General features: G+C 40.9%; 2 protein-coding genes across 3 annotated transcripts; both read right to left on the reverse strand.

Annotated features, from left to right (window-relative positions):
* Nucleotides 1-3238: 3238 nt before the first annotated feature.
* On the reverse strand, nt 3239-10248 carry gja3 (gap junction protein, alpha 3). Of its 2 annotated transcripts, XM_065962572.1 has the most exons (3): nt 9877-10248; nt 9161-9222; nt 3239-7776 (listed from the first exon to the last, which is right to left on the reverse strand). In XM_065962572.1, exon 3 carries the CDS (start codon nt 7739-7741, stop codon nt 6323-6325), a length of 1419 nt encoding a protein of 472 aa, XP_065818644.1. In that variant the 5' UTR covers nt 7742-7776; nt 9161-9222; nt 9877-10248; the 3' UTR covers nt 3239-6322. The 2 variants fall into 2 exon arrangements, with proteins under 2 accessions (XP_065818644.1, XP_065818645.1); XM_065962573.1 differs by lacking the exon at nt 9877-10248 and having other exon boundaries at nt 9161-9867.
* Nucleotides 10249-14965: 4717 nt separating this feature from the next.
* On the reverse strand, nt 14966-20297 carry gjb8 (gap junction protein beta 8). Its single transcript, XM_065962294.1, has 2 exons — nt 20136-20297; nt 14966-18040 (listed from the first exon to the last, which is right to left on the reverse strand). Exon 2 carries the CDS (start codon nt 18005-18007, stop codon nt 17207-17209), a length of 801 nt encoding a protein of 266 aa, XP_065818366.1. The 5' UTR covers nt 18008-18040; nt 20136-20297; the 3' UTR covers nt 14966-17206.
* Between the last annotated feature and the right edge of the window lie 1084 nt (nt 20298-21381).

Consider the following 21381-nt stretch of genomic DNA (forward strand, 5'->3'; position numbering starts at 1 on the left):
AGGGGGGAGTGATGTTCATATCCTGTGACTGCTGCACAGGGCATAGAGTGTCTGCACGCGACCACCACGACCTCTGTGCACAAAATTAAACAACTGCATTATGTTTTCTGTAAGTCAGTTTGTTGTTCTCCGCTCTTTTGTTGCTATAGTGATTCCTCCTGAAATGATCTAGATATTTTCAGGAGCGCATGTGTGAAAACGGCTTAAGACAATGCAAAGTCAAAGACTGATGAAGTTTCCAATGACTTATCTTTTACAATGTGTGTCTAATGGTTCCTTCAAAACCAGTTTCATAAAGAACCTTTAACTCGTACTTTCTGGTGCACTCAGAAGGTTTAACAGTTTGTTGCCAACCTAAAGGGCTCTCTGTCAAACAGACCAACCCCCTGCCCATGAGCCAGCGGTCAGGCCTCCTAGAAACAAATTCATCACACTCCTGAAATACATAAAGAGGGCCTGAGGTATTTGTGCTGTGGGCTGAGTGTGAATTTGTTAGGTGATTAAAGGCTAAATATAGCCTCCTGTCTGCTTTGAGCTGTAGACTGGTGACTCAATTCTCTCTCACTGTAGTAGTAACTTTTCCACCACAGGGCCGAGTGGGGCTTCAGAACAGATAAGAAACCACAAACATGACCTTAAAACTTTGTTTATTACATACAGATGGATAAATGGTTTCACACAGGGCGAAAATGTCTTCAAGGATAACAATAGAAATGTTAATAAACTAAGCTGTCAACCTAAATTACAGCTCTCAGATTAAAGTTTACCGCAGATTCAAACTCACATTGTCCTTTTTTTTTAATGCTAAAGTAAAGTTTAAAGAATCAATGTGTTTAACTGTACAGGTTTGAAATAAAATTACAAAAATTGAAAACTGTAAATACTGAAAATATTATAATGCTTGGGAAATGTTCCCCTGAAAAGCCCTGAGCTCAGTTCAGTCTTGTGTGGCCTTGCAGTGGAAACAGGGCTACTGACTGAGTGACACGGCCGAGGCCTCCAGTCCGGCATGCCAACAGATCAACTATCTCCCATCACTCCTCAGCCACTGGACCCAAGAGCCCCGCACTCATGTACTGTGCTCCGTTGTTGCTTCAAAAACCTTTCTGTTGTTTGGTCCAAAGGAAGAGGTAACAGCGAAAAAGACTACATTATTTTATACATACAAGTGATATCCACTGCGTAGCTCCTGGTTTGATCATGTTTAGCTAAAATGCACTTAACCTCAGTACAAAACATTTAAATAATACTTACCTAATTTAAGCATAATCCTAAAAAATTGACAACAATTTTCTTATCGCAAAGAAATCCAATCAGCGTATTTAGTAAAATAAATATTCATTTACAATGGGTCAAAAACGTATAAGTAGTACACTTATTCATATATTGATGCCCACTCTGCCCAAAGATCTCAACAAATCTTCCCGGTAGCTGTAAACGTTGTGTTTTGACCAAAATATTGCCTCAATCTTGCACTGGAGCAGCCTGAGTGATAAATGTTTGACTCTCAGGTGCAACACTGTCACACCACTGACATGCCACTCTTATTTTAATTACTTTTTGATGTAGTTTTGAAGGGGTTCTCCCTGTGTGTGTGTGTGTGTGTGTGTGTGTGTGTGTGTGTGTGTGTGTGTGTGTGTGTGTGTGTGTGTGTGTGTGTGTGTGTGTGTGTGTGTGTGTGTGTGTGTGTGTGTGTGTGTGTGTGTGTGTGTGTGTGTGTGTGTGTGGGTTGTGTCTGACTTGGCGTCACATTCTGACATTCAGTGTTGGAATGCGGCAGAGTGAGGGAGTGAGTGTGTGAGGTTGGAGGTCAGAGAGTCTACAAAGAGAGCGATGCAAAAGACACTTATTAGCTCTCCTGATCCTGATGTGGGTGGCGCACGGCCTCAAGTACACACAGGAAGCCGGCAGTAACAAGAGATACATGCTGACAAATACAACAAACACATCCTCTAATGAAAAAGACAAAGACATGGGAGAGAACCGTTAACAGAGTCAATAAGTAACTTAAGTAGGCTCATACATAAGATGTTAAGTCTGAGTGTTTAGTGTTTGAATTAAAAAGTCAAATTAATAATGTACCTCCGAGGATGGGCAAAGATCCTGGAAGCTAACCAGCCGATAAAAGAACCATGTGATTATACATCTTCAGTAGTGGAGTCAGACAAACACTTGATCTCAAACCGTTTGTACGATTAAAAAGAACAACGTTATCTCCAAGACAATTTAGATGTTAGATCATCCCAGAATCTCATTAGTTTAAAAAATAACTCAGCTGGACTTATCAAATAAATAAGTCCGACTGAAAGACATGTTGGAGTGGTCGTGTGGTGTGACGTGTTGGTCTTGGAAACCAAAGGTCGAGGGGTTAAATCCCTCTTCCATGCCTCAAATGATTGTTTTTTTTATGCAAATGAACGTCCTCTTTCCAAGTTGGCTTGAGTGAAACCGGCATATCGCAGAGGTTGCCTTGTTGGCTGATGGTTGTGTTTTTAAAGATTTTTTTTGGTGACATTTTTGCCTCTATTGGACAGGACAGCTGAAGAGAGACAGGGCATGTTGGGAGGAGAGATTGGGGGCTGAGAGCAGCAAAGGGCTGAGGTTGGATTTGAACCCATGGGGACTATAGCCTCTGTACATTGGGGCGTGGCGCAGCATAACCGCTAGGCTATGGTTGTGTTTAAGACCGTATTAAGATGTTGGGATGAGATATATAGATCGGTATGTCCAAATATAGTAGGAAACTCTAAAAGAAGACGTGTAGATCTCTGAGTGAAGGGAGTGAGGAACTCCCTGAGATCTTTTCAAACTTTTCAGCTAACAGCAAATACATGTCCTTTTAACTACTTGGTATGAGGAGGAGCCTATTTCAACTCGGGTCCGAGGGAATGTTAAAAAGCTATCATATGCAAAAAGAAACTGAAGCTGTATGTCCTTCAAGATAGCCCAAATAATATTTATTAGCTAATGTTGAGGTTTCCAGGTCAAGACGTACAGTAGATGTTATTTAGGCTGAAATAAATTAAATCATCTTATTATCTCTTATTTCTATCTGTTATTTCTAAAAGCCTATTTTTTTTCTATAAACACTAAGAGTAGTGCATCTAGGACTAAGGTCGAGAACAAGGTCAAGCAAAGTCGTCTTGAGTCTGAAGCTCTACATGTTGATGTACTGTATGTAGAATTGATGCATTTCACTGATTTCATGGATGAAAATGAACAAAAGAAATAGCAGGGATATGGTACAAAAATTTATTTAGTAACAGTTTTGTAAACATTTGAGGTAAATGAACATTTACATCAACTTGTTTTTACAAAAGAATCATTCATACACAAGGCACTTCTCTTGTTTAAGACAGCATTGAAGACAGGTTGCTGTTCTGAGCATTGTGAGATGGTTCCTACTCCCTGACAAGCCAGAGAATTCATGCTCTGCATGAAACGTAAGAGGAGAGAGATCGGAGGAGTCACAGGAATGACGGGCTTTGAACACAACATCCTGTCAGGGCTTTGTATTGGGTTAGGGAAGGGCCAGCTACCCAGCTTACATTCTCTCAACAGTGGACTCGTCTGATATGAGTCTGACCAGAGTCCGGACCAGTCTGTGAGAACATACCGAGTAAACACACAGAAAAAAAGTACCGCAACTGTTTTTTTTCTCTCTCTCTCTCTCTTTAGCTGTTTTTTTAAATCCTCAAACTCATCGTTATCTGAGCTTGAAATCAACATAAGCTTTTTGATATATAATAATACTGCCTTTTATTTCATTTTTGGAAGAGCCACTGAGATTTTACTTTTAAGACATTTTTTTTTTCCTTTGAGGATCATAAAGATTGGCAGTTTTAACATCTCACTCACTCTCTTGCTCTCTCTCTCTCTCACACTTTCTCTCTCGCTTTCTCTCTATTACTACCAATATTAGCATCGTAAAACAGCAATTTTCTTTCCTTAATGTGCAAATCTTTATCAACTACCAAAATGTAAACTTTAGGGATCAAAAACAAATGCAGAAAACAAAGATTTCTTTGTCTTTTTGAACAAGAAGACGTGGAGTAGGGAAGGCTGCTTTAACCCATGCATTGTGAAGATGTCTGTTCTCCTCTCCGTCTTGTAGCACTAAACGTGTCAATGCAACTGAAATGGGCTACAGTATGAAACGTTCCAACCATTATGGGTGTAGATACTCTTACATTTTTACAGTACCATTATTTTGTAAGCCCACCAAAAAAAAATAAAAAATAAATAAAAGAACAAAAAAAAAAAAAAGCTGATACCACTTTACAATGCTCTTACTCCAGTGTATTGGCCTGTGTGTCATCTGCTGGAAAAAGTCTTCTTACTACAAAATACTGTTCACAAAAATAATGGCATCTAGTCTTGTTGGGATGGCCGGCGAGGGTTAAAGACACAAAGCAGATTTTTGAGCTCTCACACAGTTACTGTCGAGGTTGAAACTCTACTCCAGGGGTGAGTTGACAGGAGAATACATTGGATTAAGGTTGAAGATCAAAAGAAAAGAAATTAAAAAAATAAAGATTAAGTGCCTGGTTGTGAATGAACCAAACCGCACAGGAACACAACAGAGACAGAGGAACGCAGTTGCTGATGAATTCAGTTCAAAGTTTGGGTTTCTATAGATCTCTAAGAATCAAGATGTACACAACAAAATGGAAGCCGTCAAGGGTTCGACCGCACCATGGCGTTTTCTTTTTTTTTATATATATATACTTAGGAACGCCAGTCATTTTCTAATGTCGCCGTTTCTCGCAATCACAAACTGACTACAAATATGCAATTTATGAGAAAAATTCAATTCAGTTTTTAAAAAAATAGCACTTTTCAGAATAAAACCAATGAAGAAGCACATGAAGTGTGTAACAGTGAAATTCATCTAACTCCCAAAGTCGCTCTCAATCACTAGGTGTTAAGAAATAAAAAGGGGGTCGGGGGTTCGAGGGCAAAAAACATCTGCCAACTATCTACCTAAAAAAAAAAAAAAAGAGAAGAAATTTCAAGACTAACCAAAGAGCATTGGTAGTTTTTTTAGTTTGAAGATGAGCAGAACGTTGTTATTCTTTATCTCCGATGGTGGTTGTATTTGTGTAATTTTTTGAAGCTTTTTGAAAGCGTTGATGCTGAAGTTAGCGGAGAGCATTTCCTTTTTTCAGACGTGCTAACTGAAGGCAACGCGAACACAGGCAGGGATAAGGGCTTTTTGTGTCCTCCAGCGTAACAGGAATGCTTTGCTTTCTATGTTTTTGACATCCCAGACGGGTTCTGCGCAACATAGGGATGGATGACTTTCACCAGCAGCTTTGACCCCTCTCCTGTGCTGACTGCATCCATGTTTGTTTGCTTTTCCGAGGACTCTAGGGATATCAAATCATTCCATCTCAATTTAATTATTTTCTGTCTTTTTAGAAAGCGCTGCAGGGATCTTAGAGGAAACAAGGTAGTCAACTTCTGCCGTGCAAATGTATCAGTCAATCAGTGAGTTGTAGGGCTTCGAATACTTCAACTACTGTACAAGAGACACAAAACAGATGACTTCCTGGATAATATACGGGAGATTGTTCAGGAAGTGCTGCAGCAAAAAAAAAAAAAAAAAAAGTTCCAGGTTAAAAAGACATACCATGAAACAGGTTTCAGACATGTGGAGTTAAACGCTGTGTGTGAATGATAAACAAGAAATGTGAGTGAAATTTCTGCCTACACGTCAAATAATTAATCTGTCTATCAATTCAAGCTAACTGTGAGTTTTGACAAAAGTAGCATAAATATTCACAAAAGTAAGTCCTTTGGTTTTAACACAAAGAAGAAAAAAAAAAGTAGAGAAACACCGTGAGATCCTCCTGTAAACCAAACATGTCGGTGAAATGTGTCCTTTTTTATGCAGAAACATGGCGTCGCAATGTTCTTTGCTTTGTCCATCATTTTTCCAGAGCCTCCTGACTTTACAGCTCTGCATGATCACATTTTGTTTGCATAGATTAAGACCATCCGAAAAGAAAACAACAACCATGCTTCGACTACTTTTCAACTCACCGATTGCACCAAATCAACAGCAGCTGCTGATGAAGTCATTTCACGTTTCCCTTAGTGTTTTCTTCGATTTAGATTTCCTGTCTACTGTGTACTTGCCTTCTTTCTTTTTCTTTTTTTTCTTTTTTTTTCATTTTGTTAATTTTTTTTAATGTTTTTTGTTGCATTATGCAAGTTTGTGATTTTTTTGTCTGAGAATCACTTTGTTTGGTGGGTGGGTTTAGGTAAGGCGGTTTGGTGGTCAGGGAGGGATTAGGGGACATTACAGGGCTGAAGGGATTTAGACCGCCAGGTCAGTCGGCCTTGCCCTGATGCTGCTGCTCTTGCTGGCCCGACTGAGCCGTCGAGGGTCTGTGCTGACCGTTACCGGCGGCACGTGCATCTCCACTGTGGTGGTGGTGACATTACCTTCCTCTTGCTCACTCTTCCCCCCATTCCAGCTGCCTCTGTTGGAGGCTGTGCCAGGGCTGCTGCTGCTGGATGCGGCAGTGGCGGTTGTGTTGGTATGACTGTTGGTGGTTGGAAGTAGAAGTTCAGCATCGACAGGCTGCTGTTGCTGCTGCTGCTGCTGCTGCTGCTGCTCTTTGTTGGTGCTGGTTGTGGAAGAGGATGATGGAGATGGAGAGGTGGCCTTCATCTCACGAGTCTGCTGCTCGGTAGCCAGGTTAGCCCAGTTCTGCTGTGTGGCCAGCCTGTGGTTGTTGTTGTTGCTGATGTAATAGTGGGAAGAGGGAGAGGGCTGATGGAGGGACTGCTCCTGCTGGAGGTCCTCCATCTTAAACTCTGCTGCTGAGGGCACAGCCGCTGGCCCAATCGGCGGCAGGAATGCTCTGCTGCCCGCCGTCACGTCTGTGTAGTTGGGAGGGTAGCTAAGGCTGGATGGGGCAGTTCTGGAAGCTGGGGCCAAACACTCAGGTTCTGCAATGTCGACGCGGCGTAGCGACCCGCGTTCTGGGGCAAACTCATTCGTCATGCCCTGTTTAACTTTCTTCCATCCAAGGTGATAGATCTCTAACAAATTCAGCAAAAGAGACACGCAAGCCACCACAAGCATAAATATGATAAAAATAGTCTTTTCAGTGGGCCTCGATATGAAGCAGTCAACAGTGTTGGGGCATGGCCAACGTGCACACTTGTACAGGGGCCTCAGCTGGAAGCCATAAAGGAAATACTGGCCCAAAATGAATCCCACTTCAAACAGGGTCTTGAAAATAATGTTGAACACATAAGTACGCAGCAATGCGCCTCTGATACGGATTTTGCCATGCTCGTCCCTGATAGGCGGCTTCTCCTTCTTGCCTCCTCCTCCACCATTTCTATAAAGGAGTTCTTTCTCCTCTTGGAGCCTGTTTGCTTTTCGCAATTCCTCCTCCTTTTCTTTCCGCTTCTCCTCCATGCGGACAATGTGTAGCACATGGCCCAGGTAGATGAGGGTCGGCGTGGACACGAAGATGATCTGCAGCACCCAAAAACGGATGTGCGAGATGGGGAAGGCCTCGTCGTAGCAGACATTCTCACAACCAGGCTGCTGGGTATTACAGGTGAAGTCAGACTGCTCATCTCCCCAGACCTCCTCAGCCGCGGCCCCCAGCACCAGTATCCTGAAGATGAAGAGGACAGTCAGCCAGACTTTGCCGATGACTGTTGAGTGCTCCTGAGCGTTCTCCAACAGCCGCCCCAGAAAGCTCCAGTCGCCCATGCTTCAAGATTTCTAGCCTATGGAGAAAGTACAGGCTAGAGGTGACGCAGGAATGAGGATTGGGGGAAAAGAAAAAGAGGAGAAACACAAGTGAGAGAAAGTCAATCAAATTGAAATTTTCATGGAGCTGTAAAGACATACTTAAAAACTGGTCGGACATTTTCATTGCAAAGCCTATCAGAGGCCTTAGTCTGGGTTAAACATTTGAATCATAACGACACACAATGAGACGCACAGACACGGACGCTAAAACACATGCGGACTAGTTTCGGATTCGCATTTCTCTTTTACATAAAACCGCTTAACAAAACTTTACAGAAAACAAGCACTTTCATTGGATCGGATTTCGATTCCAAATCGCAACACAGAATTCGCTCTAAACACAGACACTTGCTTTTTTTTGTATACAGTATACACCACCTGTTTCACTGAACCCTGGTTCACATTCCCTTTCTCTCTCTCTCTCTCTCTCTCTCTCTGTGTTAGGCCTGTCTCTCGCTCTCACCTGCTCGCTCCACTGCCCAGCAGGCATTTGCTGAGATCAACAATATAATGTTCAAAACAGCATTTAGCAGAGATGGGGCTCTGGTGTGGCACATGCACACACACACACAGACACACACAGACACACACATACACACACACACACACACACACACACACACACACACACACACACACACACACACACACACAGGGAACAAAATACTGACATACACACATACACGCCACCCCACTGTTCTCTCTCTCCCTTTCTCTCTCTCTCTCTCTCTTTATCTTTCGCTCTCTCTGTCAACTGTAAAATTAAAACGCCCCACAGGAATCTAATTGAAAAATGTTACAGTAATGTAATAAATGTGGGGGAAAAAAACGTGTCATTTAAGGATTAGGCTGCTTTTAAGTTTCTAGTTGAAAAGATAAAATAGAATGTAATACTCAATTTTCATTTATGCTTAATTTTTTTCCTCTGATTGATTCACATGTTTGTCTCATAATTAACCATTAGGTCTATTTGAAATAACGTTTAAAACTCTGCAGGGCTCATCCAATAATAATTGTCCAAAAAAATGGTTGAAATCCCAAATATATTCTAAAAAAATCTGTAGACGTTAAAAAGAAAACGGGCACATTTCCACACTTGAATAGCTGAAACCAAAGGGATCTGCACAATGCAACATTTCAACACTGCGTTTGGACGTGCCATATTAACAGCTCACTTCAGGTTTAAGCAAAAGTTTCTATTGTTAGACTGAGTTCTGATGCCTCTGTCCTCGAATGACATGGATGATTAGAGGAATGTCATAAAGTTATAGCTGTTGTTGCCCTTTACAACTTTTAGACTTTATTTTAATGTTTAAAATGCCCAACAAGCTTCACAAATTTAACACAAACACACAGTAGGGGTGGGGGGCAACTTACTAAAATATTCTTGTATTAAAGGTAATAAATCCATCGACTAGGGTTCACAATATGTATGACACCTGGAAAAGAAAAACACAAGTCAAGTAAAAACTCTTGTCTGATTTTAAGACTATAAATCAAACAGTTAGCAGATCAAAACTGGGAATCAAACAGAAACATCTGTGCATATTTTAACCAGTTAACATCTGAATAGTCCGTTCAGATTGCACAGGTATAACATTTAAATATTTTGACTGCTGATAACTGAGGATATATAAGTCTGAAATCTCAAACAGTTTGATTTGATAAACTTTGCATGTGAAATTCCTGATATAACAAATATGATATTAAAACGTAAAACCAATGAAAGGCTTCTGTTTCACTTTATCTGTAGTGGAATGACGTAATGTTGGTGGCAAATTTAAAAAAAAAAAAAAAAGAAAGTCCCTCAGCTTCACAGGTATTTGTGGCATTTATGTCGAGAGTAACAGACAGAGCCAGGTTGAAATACAAAGCCATTACTTCAGAGGTGACAATACAGACTGTGCCAGAGTCCGCAGACTCCCTTTAAGCGCCACAAGCTTTGTCAGGCTTTTGTTTCACTCTTGTAAAGTTCAAATAAAACACCTCTTAATTACCTGATTATACGTCATTCATGGTTTCATTTGTTATTTCTCTGATCTGATTTAAGGAATAGGACATATTCACAGCAGTGTTAAGACCATCCGTCATACCTTTACTCCAGAGACTAATACTTAAACACGAAAAGTAAATCCATCAGCCCTCCTTGTTGCCATCATCAGAGTGCGTTGAAAGCGTGTAGACCTCCCGCAGGCTGCAGCGACCCTCCCTTCTGTCTCCCTGATGTAAAACTCGCAACCTGTCGCCTCTATGACAGATCAACAAACTTTTCTTTTTTAACCATAAACTCATAAATTATGCACAAACGTCCCCGGGCCTGTGGTCTGTCCTGCTGTGCCGGGCCCGTTAACCTATTTGTGCAAGGAAAAGTTTTCCTTTGTTGTTGTTAGTTTGTGGAGGCGGCTTGGAGTCGGAGATGAGGCTCGGTCAAACGGAGCTGCCTCCCGTTTACAGCCATGTCTGGACTGTCACATTGTGTGACCATGCATGAGTGAATCCACAGAGTCATCAGGCTGTCCGCAGTCACACCACGCCCCTGCCAACCTCCCCCAAAAAAAAAAAAAAAAAAAACTGTCCAAACTGTGCGCAACAAAAAAAAAGTTGATGAGAATGTGTCCAGAAGTGTTTCCAAAACTTCCGGAGATGTTTTTTTTTTTTTAAATCCAGAACCTGAACGTGAGGTGAGGTGTCCTCCAGTGTGTGACATAAAAAAAACCCAGCTGAACTAATTTCCAAACACAAAATCCTGAAGAATTCACGAACAAAAAGTTAGACAGAAACAGAAATAGCTTTTCTTTAAAATTATAGGGCTCCATTATGACGTGACGCCATAAACACCTCTCTGTTCAAACCAGATGAGTGACTCATTCTGAGACCAGGTGGAATAAAATCAAGGAAAAATAAATAAATGAGCATACTTCTGAGCAGACTTGCAGAAATGAGGGCATCATCTAGAAATTAAAAGGGATTATTAGCCTACTGATTTATGGAAAAAGTCCCAGGGAACAAAAAGGCTTAAGGGGTCAAAGTACAAGTGTAGAAACAACTTCCGAGGCACAAAACACAACCACCACTGTTCAATTCTTGATTCTTTTTTGCTATTAAAAGCAGACTTCTGTATGATTTTTTTAATTTAATTTTTGTATTTATTTGATTTATTTAGCCTTTAATGCTGCTGCCGTCTTGGCCAGGTCACCCTTGTGAAAGAGATATTGATCTCAATAGGTTAATTACCTGGTTAAATACAAAAAATAAAACCTTTATTTAGCCAGGTTAGTCCTGTGGGGATCAGGGTTTTTTTTTTTTCATGTAAAGAAAGATGAAAGATAAAGTCTGCAAAGAAAGATGCTTAAAAACAAAACATTTCAGGATGGGAGTTATGATTTGACAAAAGTGGTGTCCATTGTAAAGTGCTGCTATCGGAAATACAGCATTAACATGTCATTCAGCTGTTGTAGAAAGCAAATATAAAGTGTTAATGCAAAGCAGAAACACAACAGAAAAGAAAAGTCATTAATATGTGCTTGTTAAATCTTCAGACGGAGAGGTGCACACTTCTATGTTTGTGAGAATGGGTGATTTAATTTTTAGTCAAACTGAGGAGTGTCATCGTTACACTTCTTGCTGTGACAGAACTGCAGCAGATGAATCAGTTATGTCATGTCCAGCAAACCACTAATCCAGATTTGAACACATCTACATGATTGTCCAACCTGTAACACATCCCCCCCCCCCCTTTTTCCTCTCTGTTGTGATCACCACATCGCTGTGCCAGCATGTTCACATTAGGTGAGTTTAATTTTACAACACATACAGTATGTGACTAATCCAACTCGGCTATTCCTGGAGGGAGGGAGGGAGGACAAAGACATTTTCACACAGAGATAGTCCGTGGTTCCTTACATTGAGAGGGCGAGTCGTGATTAGTGTGCTGGCTAAAATAAGGCACATGCTGAAAGCTGATACAACCAGCTGGGGTCAGCACACACTGCAACAACAGCACAAGTTGAAGAGGGTTCAACACAAATCCTTTTTTTTTTTTCTTTTCTTGACTTTGTCGGAGAACAAGTCAGATGGTTCCTGCGAGGAGACTCATTTGAATCTCTGTCCGTCTGACTTGACAATCCTGCTTTTTGAAATGATCTCTTGGAAGGTAAACACGACGACACCAGGCAGCAAAAAGCGGTTCAATGCAAAATGTGAAGATATATCTGCGTTAAGATTTATTATATATTCATTTTAGCCAATTGTAAGAAGCATGTAAGTCTGTGAAAAAACCTGCAAAAATCTTTAAACTGTTTGATTACAGTGGAGTGAAGTGTGTTCTTTGGCAGGTAACAAGAGTTTAAGTATTTGTACTCCTGATTGAAGAAGAAAGTACGGTGGCTGGGAAGTGCAAAACAAAAGGACAAAGAGTGAAACACTTTTGCAAAGCTTGAGACAAATTTACAAATGAGTTTGTTTTGGTGGAAAGACTCTGTGAAATGTGTTATAGTTCATGGTGACAGAATGATGTTGAGTCTGTTTTATAGAACCCATCCTGAGACAGTTACGGCAGTCTCTCCGCCGAAACAAACTAGTCGACCACTCGCTCAATCACTGCCAGATCACTATCAGCATTTTCCCCTTTCCAGCAAGATTCTGTTGTTTGCATACTTCATTTGGGACTGGTAAAAGTGTTCTGCCACTTTTAAATTTCGTCTCAGCGACTCGCAAAAGTGTTTCCCCATCTATGAATTTGTTTTCTTAAATTGTACATTTGTTTTGTCCTCGGTAAAATAGTTTTGCTTTTGTTATTTTGTTTTATACCATTTAAAAACGGCTTTCAAAAAAGTACATTTGTCTGACTTTTTTTTTTTTTTTTTTTCACTTTGTAATTTCGGTTTTCACTTCCCCCTGACCGTAAGAAAGTCACAACTGTGCTATTTCAATCCACAGAAACGCTTAACTCCACTGGGGAGGGTCGGCCATTGGCAGGGTTAGCCTCCTGTGGAAGACTGATACCCTTCATCATTTCCTGCTGAAGAGGTAACAGAGGACGGGGCTGCCCCTTTATAACTCCTCGTGTGTCGGTATATTTGACCTGTTGCTCGGTCATGTGCCGAGTCGAGGAAGACGCAGCTCAGTAAACTGATACTTCCTTTCTCGTGCTTGTTTTCAGACACTCCTCTTACGCTCTCTTTATTCATCATGACCTTGACGTGGCAGAAGCTCGACCTAGTCAACATTTGGTTGACGATTTTGTGTAAGGATCAATCTAAAGGTAGCCAAATCTTTTACATGAATGTGTTCTTCTGATGGGTCCTTTGAAAGTATCCTCGTGTGCTCAGGCAGTTGCCTCATTCCTAACACCTTCAGACCTTTATTTATACAAAATGATGAATGAAGCCCAGCATATAAGTTCAAGCAGGAAGACTGTTCCACACTCATTCATTCATTCATGTCTCTCCCTCTGTCTTCCTGCTCAAGTCATCAGCTGTTTGGGGTCGTTTACTCTTTAAGTACTTGACCAACCAGATTCGACCACATCCTTTTATCGACCAATCATTCTGCTGGTGTCACATTTCAAATTTGATCTCCTCTCTTTCGCTGTCAGCTTCTCCGTAAGTCCACTCCTCATCACATCCCGATACTTCCATCGGGTTCACATAGATAAGTGTGGCTAAGTTGGATAAGTAAGTCGATCCTGTGAGATCTGAGGTCCTTGCTTTTGATCAGTTACCCCCTCCAGCCATCAAAAATTCATGCATGAGAGATCTTACAAACTCTCCCAGTTCAAAAGTCAATTTTGAGTTGTCACCGCTGTGTACACGTGCATTTGAAGAGGTCAAGGCCTGGATTTCCTCTGCACCTGTTTTAGCTTGATGGGTTGGAGGGCCTTCAAAGCTGCAGGTGGATGCATGCAGGCAAGGAGCTGTAGGAGTTTAGTTTGTCTTTCTTAGGTTTTTCACCTTTGGAACACTATTGTTTGTACTTTTATTTATAATTGAAGATAGTTAAATTCATACCTCTGCATTACAACTTTGTTCCCACTGGAGATAAACTTGTCTTTTGGAACTTTTGGTTGTGCTTGGACTCCCTCTTCAAGTGTGAGCAGTGTGCGCTGGTTTTCTCTGATGGTTACTCTCAGAAACCACTAGATGTCAGTAACAACTCACTCTTTTCTCCAGGGTTGGCAGGACAACCAAACTTTCTTTGTGTGCTACTGTTTTTCAACATTGAAGAGGAATTTATTTCAGGTGAAACAAGTTATTTTTTTGATGTGGACTAAGAATAGTTGCTTATATCTGATACTCTTCTTAGGCTGCACCAGAGACATTTCCAGTAGTGATGGGACTTCCGTCTCTTGTAAGTGATCCGGATCATTTTACTCAGATTAGTCATAAGAGTCGACTGGTCCATTTGGTACCATTTTGGTTAAATTAAATCAGCCAAACTCAGCAATTTTTCAACCTATGATTCATATGTGTGCATGTATTTTACTGAATGAATCATTGTGATTATACTAAACCATCAATTTCCAGAATAACACTATTTTACATGATGCCTAGTATAAAACAGTCATGTTATACCACCGAGCACTAGGTGTGCCTGTGTGCCGAGCGGTGTGGAGAGAAGATCGTTTTATTCTTTCGTGTATAGGAAGGAAAAAACACTGGTGAGCAACTCTAATGTATAGATCATCATCATTTTTTAAGATTTCTTTTTGAGCTTTTTGCCTTTATTTGATAGGACAGCAGATACAGAAGGAAATCAGGGCGCGAGAGAGGGGGAATGATATGCGGGAAATGAGCCTCAGGTCGGACTCGAACCCGGGGATGCCCGCTTGGAGGACTACAGCCTCCGTACATGGCCCACGACCTATAACCCATATCCATCTGCAACCCTATAAGGTTATTAAATCTAAAGGTTAAATGTACTCTCTGCTCAGATAACATTACTAGGAAAGAGTTTTGAAAACCTGTACATGGTTATGAAGGAACAGATTTCTATAAAATACAAAGTTAGCATAATCCTGAGCTCTCTGATCGCACTTTCATTTCATGGCATCACCTTCTAGACCCTTCAAAAAGTAGAAAAGAGCTCCCCCATCTGCTTGCCCAGACCAAACGCTGAAGGAAAGCTTTACATCATGAGTCAAAGACAAACACATGAACAGAAAACAATGAACCACACAGCGTCTCGTTTTACTGATTTATGAAACACAATTTCAAAGACCATTATTACTTCAAGGATCAAAGTGCCAGTGTAATAAAATATCAGTACAAAACATAATTATCAAAACATTTCATCTCTTCATTTCTTGCTGAGCAAACTCTCTGCTCATTACTAAATCGTTAGCTGTTAAAAGCGGTCTAAGAGATTGTTGAAGAAAATCAGAGACATGTTAGGGACTGGAATGATCAGGCAGGTCCCTTCAAAAAAACAATTTCACATCATTGCTATCACAAAGGTAGTATCAAAATGTTACTTGGCTGTTACAGGAAGCAAAAGACAGAAAAACAAAAGACAGATTTTTCTAAACCTTTATACAGAGACTGCCTGTGACGTTGCATGGTTTCATGTTATTGCCAACTGAAGGATGTCACCAAACGCTTCAAACTGCAACAGATCTGCGGCAGTAATGTGAATTTAACGCTCAACTCGTGCAGATTTTCTTTGTGAAATTTTAAATGTTGACTTCTCATCGATTGTCAAACTTTTCTAACATTGTTTTCTAATCACTTAAACACAATTTCCTGCTCACACGAGTCGAGTTTTATTTGACTGACACAGAAGTAACTGCTCTGACTCGTCTTTTTATTGCAGGTGTGGAGGACAAAGACATTTCCAGTCACAGCTCAGAGAGGTGTTATTGCTGTTGAGGCTAAAATAAGGCACTTGTTTAAAAGCTGATATAACCAGTTGAGCAGACACTGCAACAGCAACACAAGAGCAAGAGCAGGTCTGAGGCTGATCGGTACTCCTTTAGAATTCTGTTTCTGAAACGAGGTTCAGAGCAGCCTTTTGGCAACGGCATCAGGCGGCTAAAAAAAAAAAGGCAGAAAACAACACAAAATGCAAAAAGATGGACCTACGAATATTCTTAAGGCATTAGATTTGGCTTCTTTTTTTAAGATGTTGATATCCAGATCAACTCATCAAAGCCGAAAATGCACAATGATTCAACAGCATCCATTGAGGATGTTTCTAAAGCACTTGCTGATTCAAGAATAAAAAGTGAAGTCCAAACATTTCAATATTCTTCTTCACCGAGCATGCATGTGTGAAATAATGCAACACCTTGTCACTGTGTTCATGCATTTGATTTAAAAACACAAAACACTATGATTCAAATACTCTCAGTTCAAGTAAAATACAAAAGACATTCTAATTTGATTAAAGGCATGACATCTGTAAAACCTTCTGGGGGTGTGATTCCACTTGTTCTGTTATTTTCTTCATCAGCATTATCTCATCCTGTGCAACACTCAGTACTGTTATTAAACACACACACACACACACACACACACACACACACACACACACAAATGAAAAACTCTAGCGATATTCAAAGGGTCATTTTCTCTAACTCAACTTCATGCGAGTCACCTCTATCATGACATCAGGGTCGTACAAACTCATCTGCTTTTATCAATAAACGTTTTAAAATCAACCAAACTTCAATTAAAAGTCCGCTGTTGTAAACTAAATACTAAAATGTAATCACAAAAGGCACTTTTTTTGTTTTTTCTGCTTCACTTTTCATGACTTCATTTGTTCCCCTTTCCTCGTCTCCAACTCTTCAGAACTCCTTCAGGCTTCGAGGAAGGCGTTTGTGCTCGTAGAGGGTTTTCCTTCTGTGACCACTAGATGTCAGTGTAGACTCATTCCGAGACCCGACTGGTCAACACAGTCAAGCAAACATCAAACAAATGATGAATAAATTAAGACTTCAAAACACTATCGAATGACGACCGTATGAAAAGTAAGGTGACACTTGTGTGGAAGATGCTTCGCTGTGTGAACACCATTCTTTGCAAGCGGGCGGCTTTTTGGGACAAGATCAGAAACAGGCGCTCAAAGCAACACTTATTATGGGGGAAAACTACCACATTTATAATGTTGCTGTCAGACGCTAAGTAAGTTTTGGATATTTTTGCATCAGAGAATCTTCTAAGTCTGAGGCCATATGTAGGAATAAAAGGGTGATTTTTGATTTCCCTACTGATGGTTGGCCACCCATCATGTTTCACTTCTCTCTTTTGTGCTGATTTTAAGTTCTCACAGTCTCACAATTGACTTCAGAATCGTCCCCTTTCCATGACACAATTCTTACACTGAGAGCCTAAACTAAAGACACAAACTTTGACACTTTAGGAAGGTTGGATCTACTGTTTGTGCTTTTTCTTCTCTGGCAACTCCACCACTGATGGCGGTCCTTCAACACATCGTCTTATTGGTGGAAGAGTCTGCAGGGGACGACAACAGCGTCTCGTTCTTCTTGTTCAGGGCATTGTCTCGAGACATGCTGTCTGTGTTGGTGTAGTTGTGTTTCCTCCGGTTTGCCCTGGAGGAGCATCTCATGAGCGCCTTGGCGATGAGGTAGCACAGCTCAGCCACGTTCAGCACCATGCAGATGGCAGACGAGGACACCATGAAGATGGTGAAGATGGTCTTCTCAGTTGGCCGTGAGATGAAGCAGTCCACCTTGTTGGGGCAAGGCCACTGCTCGCACTTTAGCAGCCGGGGCATCTGGAAACCGTCGTAGACAAAGTACAGAGCATACATGAACCCTCCCTCAAAGATGAGCCTGAAGAACAAGCTGCACGTGTAGGTCCACCACAGGGGGCCTGTGATCGGCAGACGTCTCCTCTTAAGCATCTCCAGGTCCGAATCTGTCGCCTTCTCGTTGCCATTGGCCAGCATGGTTCTCCTATCCCCGCGTTTCCTGTAGGCGACGTGCATAGCCACCAGCAGGGCAGGTGTGGATACAAAGATCAGCTGCAGGCACCACAAGCGGATATGTGACACAGGGAAGAAGTGGTCGTAGCAGACGTTTTTGCAGCCAGGCGTCTGTGTGTTGCACGTGAAGTCTGACTGCTCATCGCCCCAGACGCTCTCGGCAGCCAGAACCAGGATAGTGATGCGGAAGATGAAAAGGACAGAAAGCCAGATCTTTCCCAGACTGGTGGAGTGCTTGTTGACGCCGCCCAGCTGGGCATAGAGCGCCCCCCAACTCATTGTGGCAAAGAGAACTCTGGATTCTCAGACAACCTGTGGAAAGAAGGCACAAGGCAGAGTGTTAATTGTGCCAATGAAGGTGCATCCACATCTCTCAACTGTCTGACGTTACAAACCTTCTGTTCACATCCTGTCCCTTTCTTAGCACATTGCATGCTGCAGTTTTTAAAATGTGTTGTAGTGACTGAAAATATCCTGGATAAAAAAGGTATTACATGGAATTTAATAGGACTTTGAATCACTTTCCGAGGCTTTAAAGGTTTATTTTGGGGCTTTTAATGTCTTTATTTTAGAGACAGGACAGTGGATAGCGTCAGAAAACGGGGAGATAGAGTTGGGAATGAGGTGCAGGAAAGGAGCCACAGGTCGGACTCGAACCCGGGCTGCCCGCTTGGAGGAGTACGGCCTCTGCACGGATACCAGCGCCCCAGTGGAACCTTTTTCCAGAGGAACCTTTTTTGTCAAATAGTTTTCATGCTGATTGCAGCATCGGTTTTATTTTTTGTTGCAGCAAAACAATGATACTGGCGACATGTAAAAGATATTATTGCACACAGGGGCGATTCTAGAGTCCGTTTGGGGCCCTGACCAAAATTCACTGGAGGCCCCTCCAACTAGCCTTCATCACCGTTACGTTACAAAATAATCCGACATCCATCGACAACCATCGGTGCAACAACAGTGAGTATACTGTCAGATGGGACCCCCTTAGGGATGGTTTAAAGTTTGTCAGTCCTTGGTTGGGCCCCCTACTGGTATGAGAGCCCCAAGCAGTTGCCTGCCTTACCTGTTGACAAGCAGCACCTCTGACTGCACAGGTTTGTTTGGTTTTTGTTCCCCCTAATTCCACTTTTTCGCAACTTCTGAGCCACTCTCTCCTTTACTTTCCACTTGACTCATGAAATAGGTGTGTTTACTTGTTTCTGGGTCAATTAGTCACCAAAACTTTGTTTGATGTCAGTATTTCTGTTGTGTCTTAAAACAGATACTCATCACATTTGACTCTTTATTACACTTTCTTATGTTAAATAAACATCCATCTCTCCAAACACTCTTATGAACAGTCTGTTGTTAGACAGGCAAAGAAAAATAGTGTCTGACCCGACCCCACATTCTTCACTCTGAGTTTCAGCTTTTACCCTCTGGGAGAAGATTCAGGGTCCCTCAGACCCGGCTGAACCGCTGTAAACATTCATTTGTGCCGATGTCCATTAATATTCTGAATAAGAGGTAGTGTAGGATGAAGTGCCAAGGGGCCGTGCAATATGTCAACATGTCACTGCTGTAGGAAGATGTTTTTTACGTTTATGTGGAACATGTTTTTGTATAATCTCTATTTACCTATTTTTTTAAATTCTCTCGCAACTGCAGGATGGAGTCCAACACTAATTTCCTTTTTGGGGACAATAACGTAGGTTCATCAAAATGATCTTAATGAAATCTTTATGTTGATTATTATACAATTACTTTAGAAAACATTAGACAATGATGCAGTATTATTATATAAAGTAACTTTTTAATGTACAGTATGTACTTGAATGATGATTTTAGCATGCAGTCTGATTTGTGATTTGGTGATGAAGACGATCAAACAGCCTGATCAGGAAAGACCCAATCGCGTCATTACTTTAAAGAAGGAGCTATTTCGCGTCACATATTTCCACTAAAACCCACTTTTTTTTTTTTTTCCATCTTGGTTTATAATCTTTTATGTTTATCTTCATTCTTGCTATCCTTGGAAAGAAACACGATTTTCAGCATCTGACTTGATGTAGTCTGCACATTTGATGTTGGCTATCAGAGGGAATATGAGATTTTTCTTACACAAATTATTCAATGGGATTTTGTCTTTAATTGAAAAATGTAATTCATTCCCAATATACATTTTTATTTTCGCTTACACGACATTAAACTGCTCGTTTAGATGATGTGTCACGTGTATATTAATTGTGATTCAGACAAGCCTAAACAATCTTATTACTGTCGATTATAATAATATAATCGATATGTTTTAATAATGAAAGCTGACTGCCTTAGTTTAAATCCATCTTAATTAAAAAAAAAGAAAAAAAAAAGGGCGATATGCAACCAGTTCATTTAAATTGCAGGTAGAAGAGCTGAGACTTACCTGACTCTGTAGAGATAATCCAAATATGTTCTTTAACTTTCCATGAAGGTAAAAAACAATAAATCCTTTTTTAACAGAGTATCACTGAGTCCCGCTCTGGGTCAGAAGTCAGGTCGCTGGGGATGATATCTGACTTTCCCCGTGTTTAAGGTGCGTGTGAGAAGTCTTCAAAGGTTTTTCATCTTAGTGAAAGGGGGCGGGGCCAGGCTCAAGGTGGGGCCAAGCTGGGCACCAGGTTTACTGAGGTTGACTCTGTCTCACTACTCCTCTCGCTGTATGACTGATGACTATAATCATCATCAGCAGACGGAATTCCAGGACGAGGTATAAACTTTAAAGTTAAACCTCAATGATGGAGCATTAGGTCAACAGGTTGTAATGGCACGTTAGGTAAAGGGCAATTATTAAACTCTTGCTAAAATGTACATGCAAAAACAATAAATGAGGGCTTTGTGTGAAGTAGAATAATTCAAGAGTAGAATATTCATTCGTCTACATTATGGTTTTACATGAATGTTTGTCTTTAACAACACAATTTAAAAAATGTATTATGCTCCTCTGCAAGCCTCATCATTCTGACAAGAGGAACAGCTTAGAATAAAGCCTATCAACAACTTAGTAAAACTGTTTACAACGCTTTTCTGGTTATTTTGCAAGTAAGTATTTTGAACTGAATTTCAGCAGATAGTACCTGCCTTTGAGTAAAACGAAAAGCCGCATTAGTTCAGTGATAATGAAAATTTGACCTATGCTTAAAAAAATGTGTTAATAGTAACCTAAATTCGGTAGTCGTATAGATCAGGGTCATGTTTGTCTAAAATGTAAAAATAAAATGTTTGTACCATTGGAACACTTGTTTCACTGTTTTACCCAAATATTCAGTATACTTCAGTGGTTCTCAACGGGTGGGTCGGGGGCCCAGAGGTGGTGTGCGCCTAAAAAAAACCTGTTAAAAAGTCTGTGAAGCGTTTTTTTTAAACATGTTTGTTTGATCAGTTTCTTTCTTGTGTCACATGTTTTGTACCGCCTGAGGTCCAAACAGCACCATTTTCCAGTAAATAAATCTGATTGGTCGAAAAATATCTGAACTTTGTGCCGAGATTGGTGGAGGCTCCTGAGGCTAGACGAGTTGGGAATAACCACTGGTATACTGTATGCAGTATGCACATCTAATAAATCTGTATATAGACACTTTTATGATTCCTAACTTTAGCCTAATATCTGAACCTGTACAGTAGGGCTGGGT

Source organism: Labrus bergylta, chromosome 13 (assembly GCF_963930695.1).
Source record: "Labrus bergylta chromosome 13, fLabBer1.1, whole genome shotgun sequence".
Lineage (NCBI taxonomy): Eukaryota > Metazoa > Chordata > Actinopteri > Labriformes > Labridae > Labrus > Labrus bergylta.

What these genes read in the sequence shown, in the direction of transcription:
- gja3 (XM_065962572.1), bottom strand. Translation starts at nt 7,741, where the DNA reads ATGGGCGACTGGAGCTTTCTGGGGCGGCTGTTGGAGAACGCTCAGGAG.
- gjb8 (XM_065962294.1), bottom strand. Translation starts at nt 18,007, where the DNA reads ATGAGTTGGGGGGCGCTCTATGCCCAGCTGGGCGGCGTCAACAAGCAC.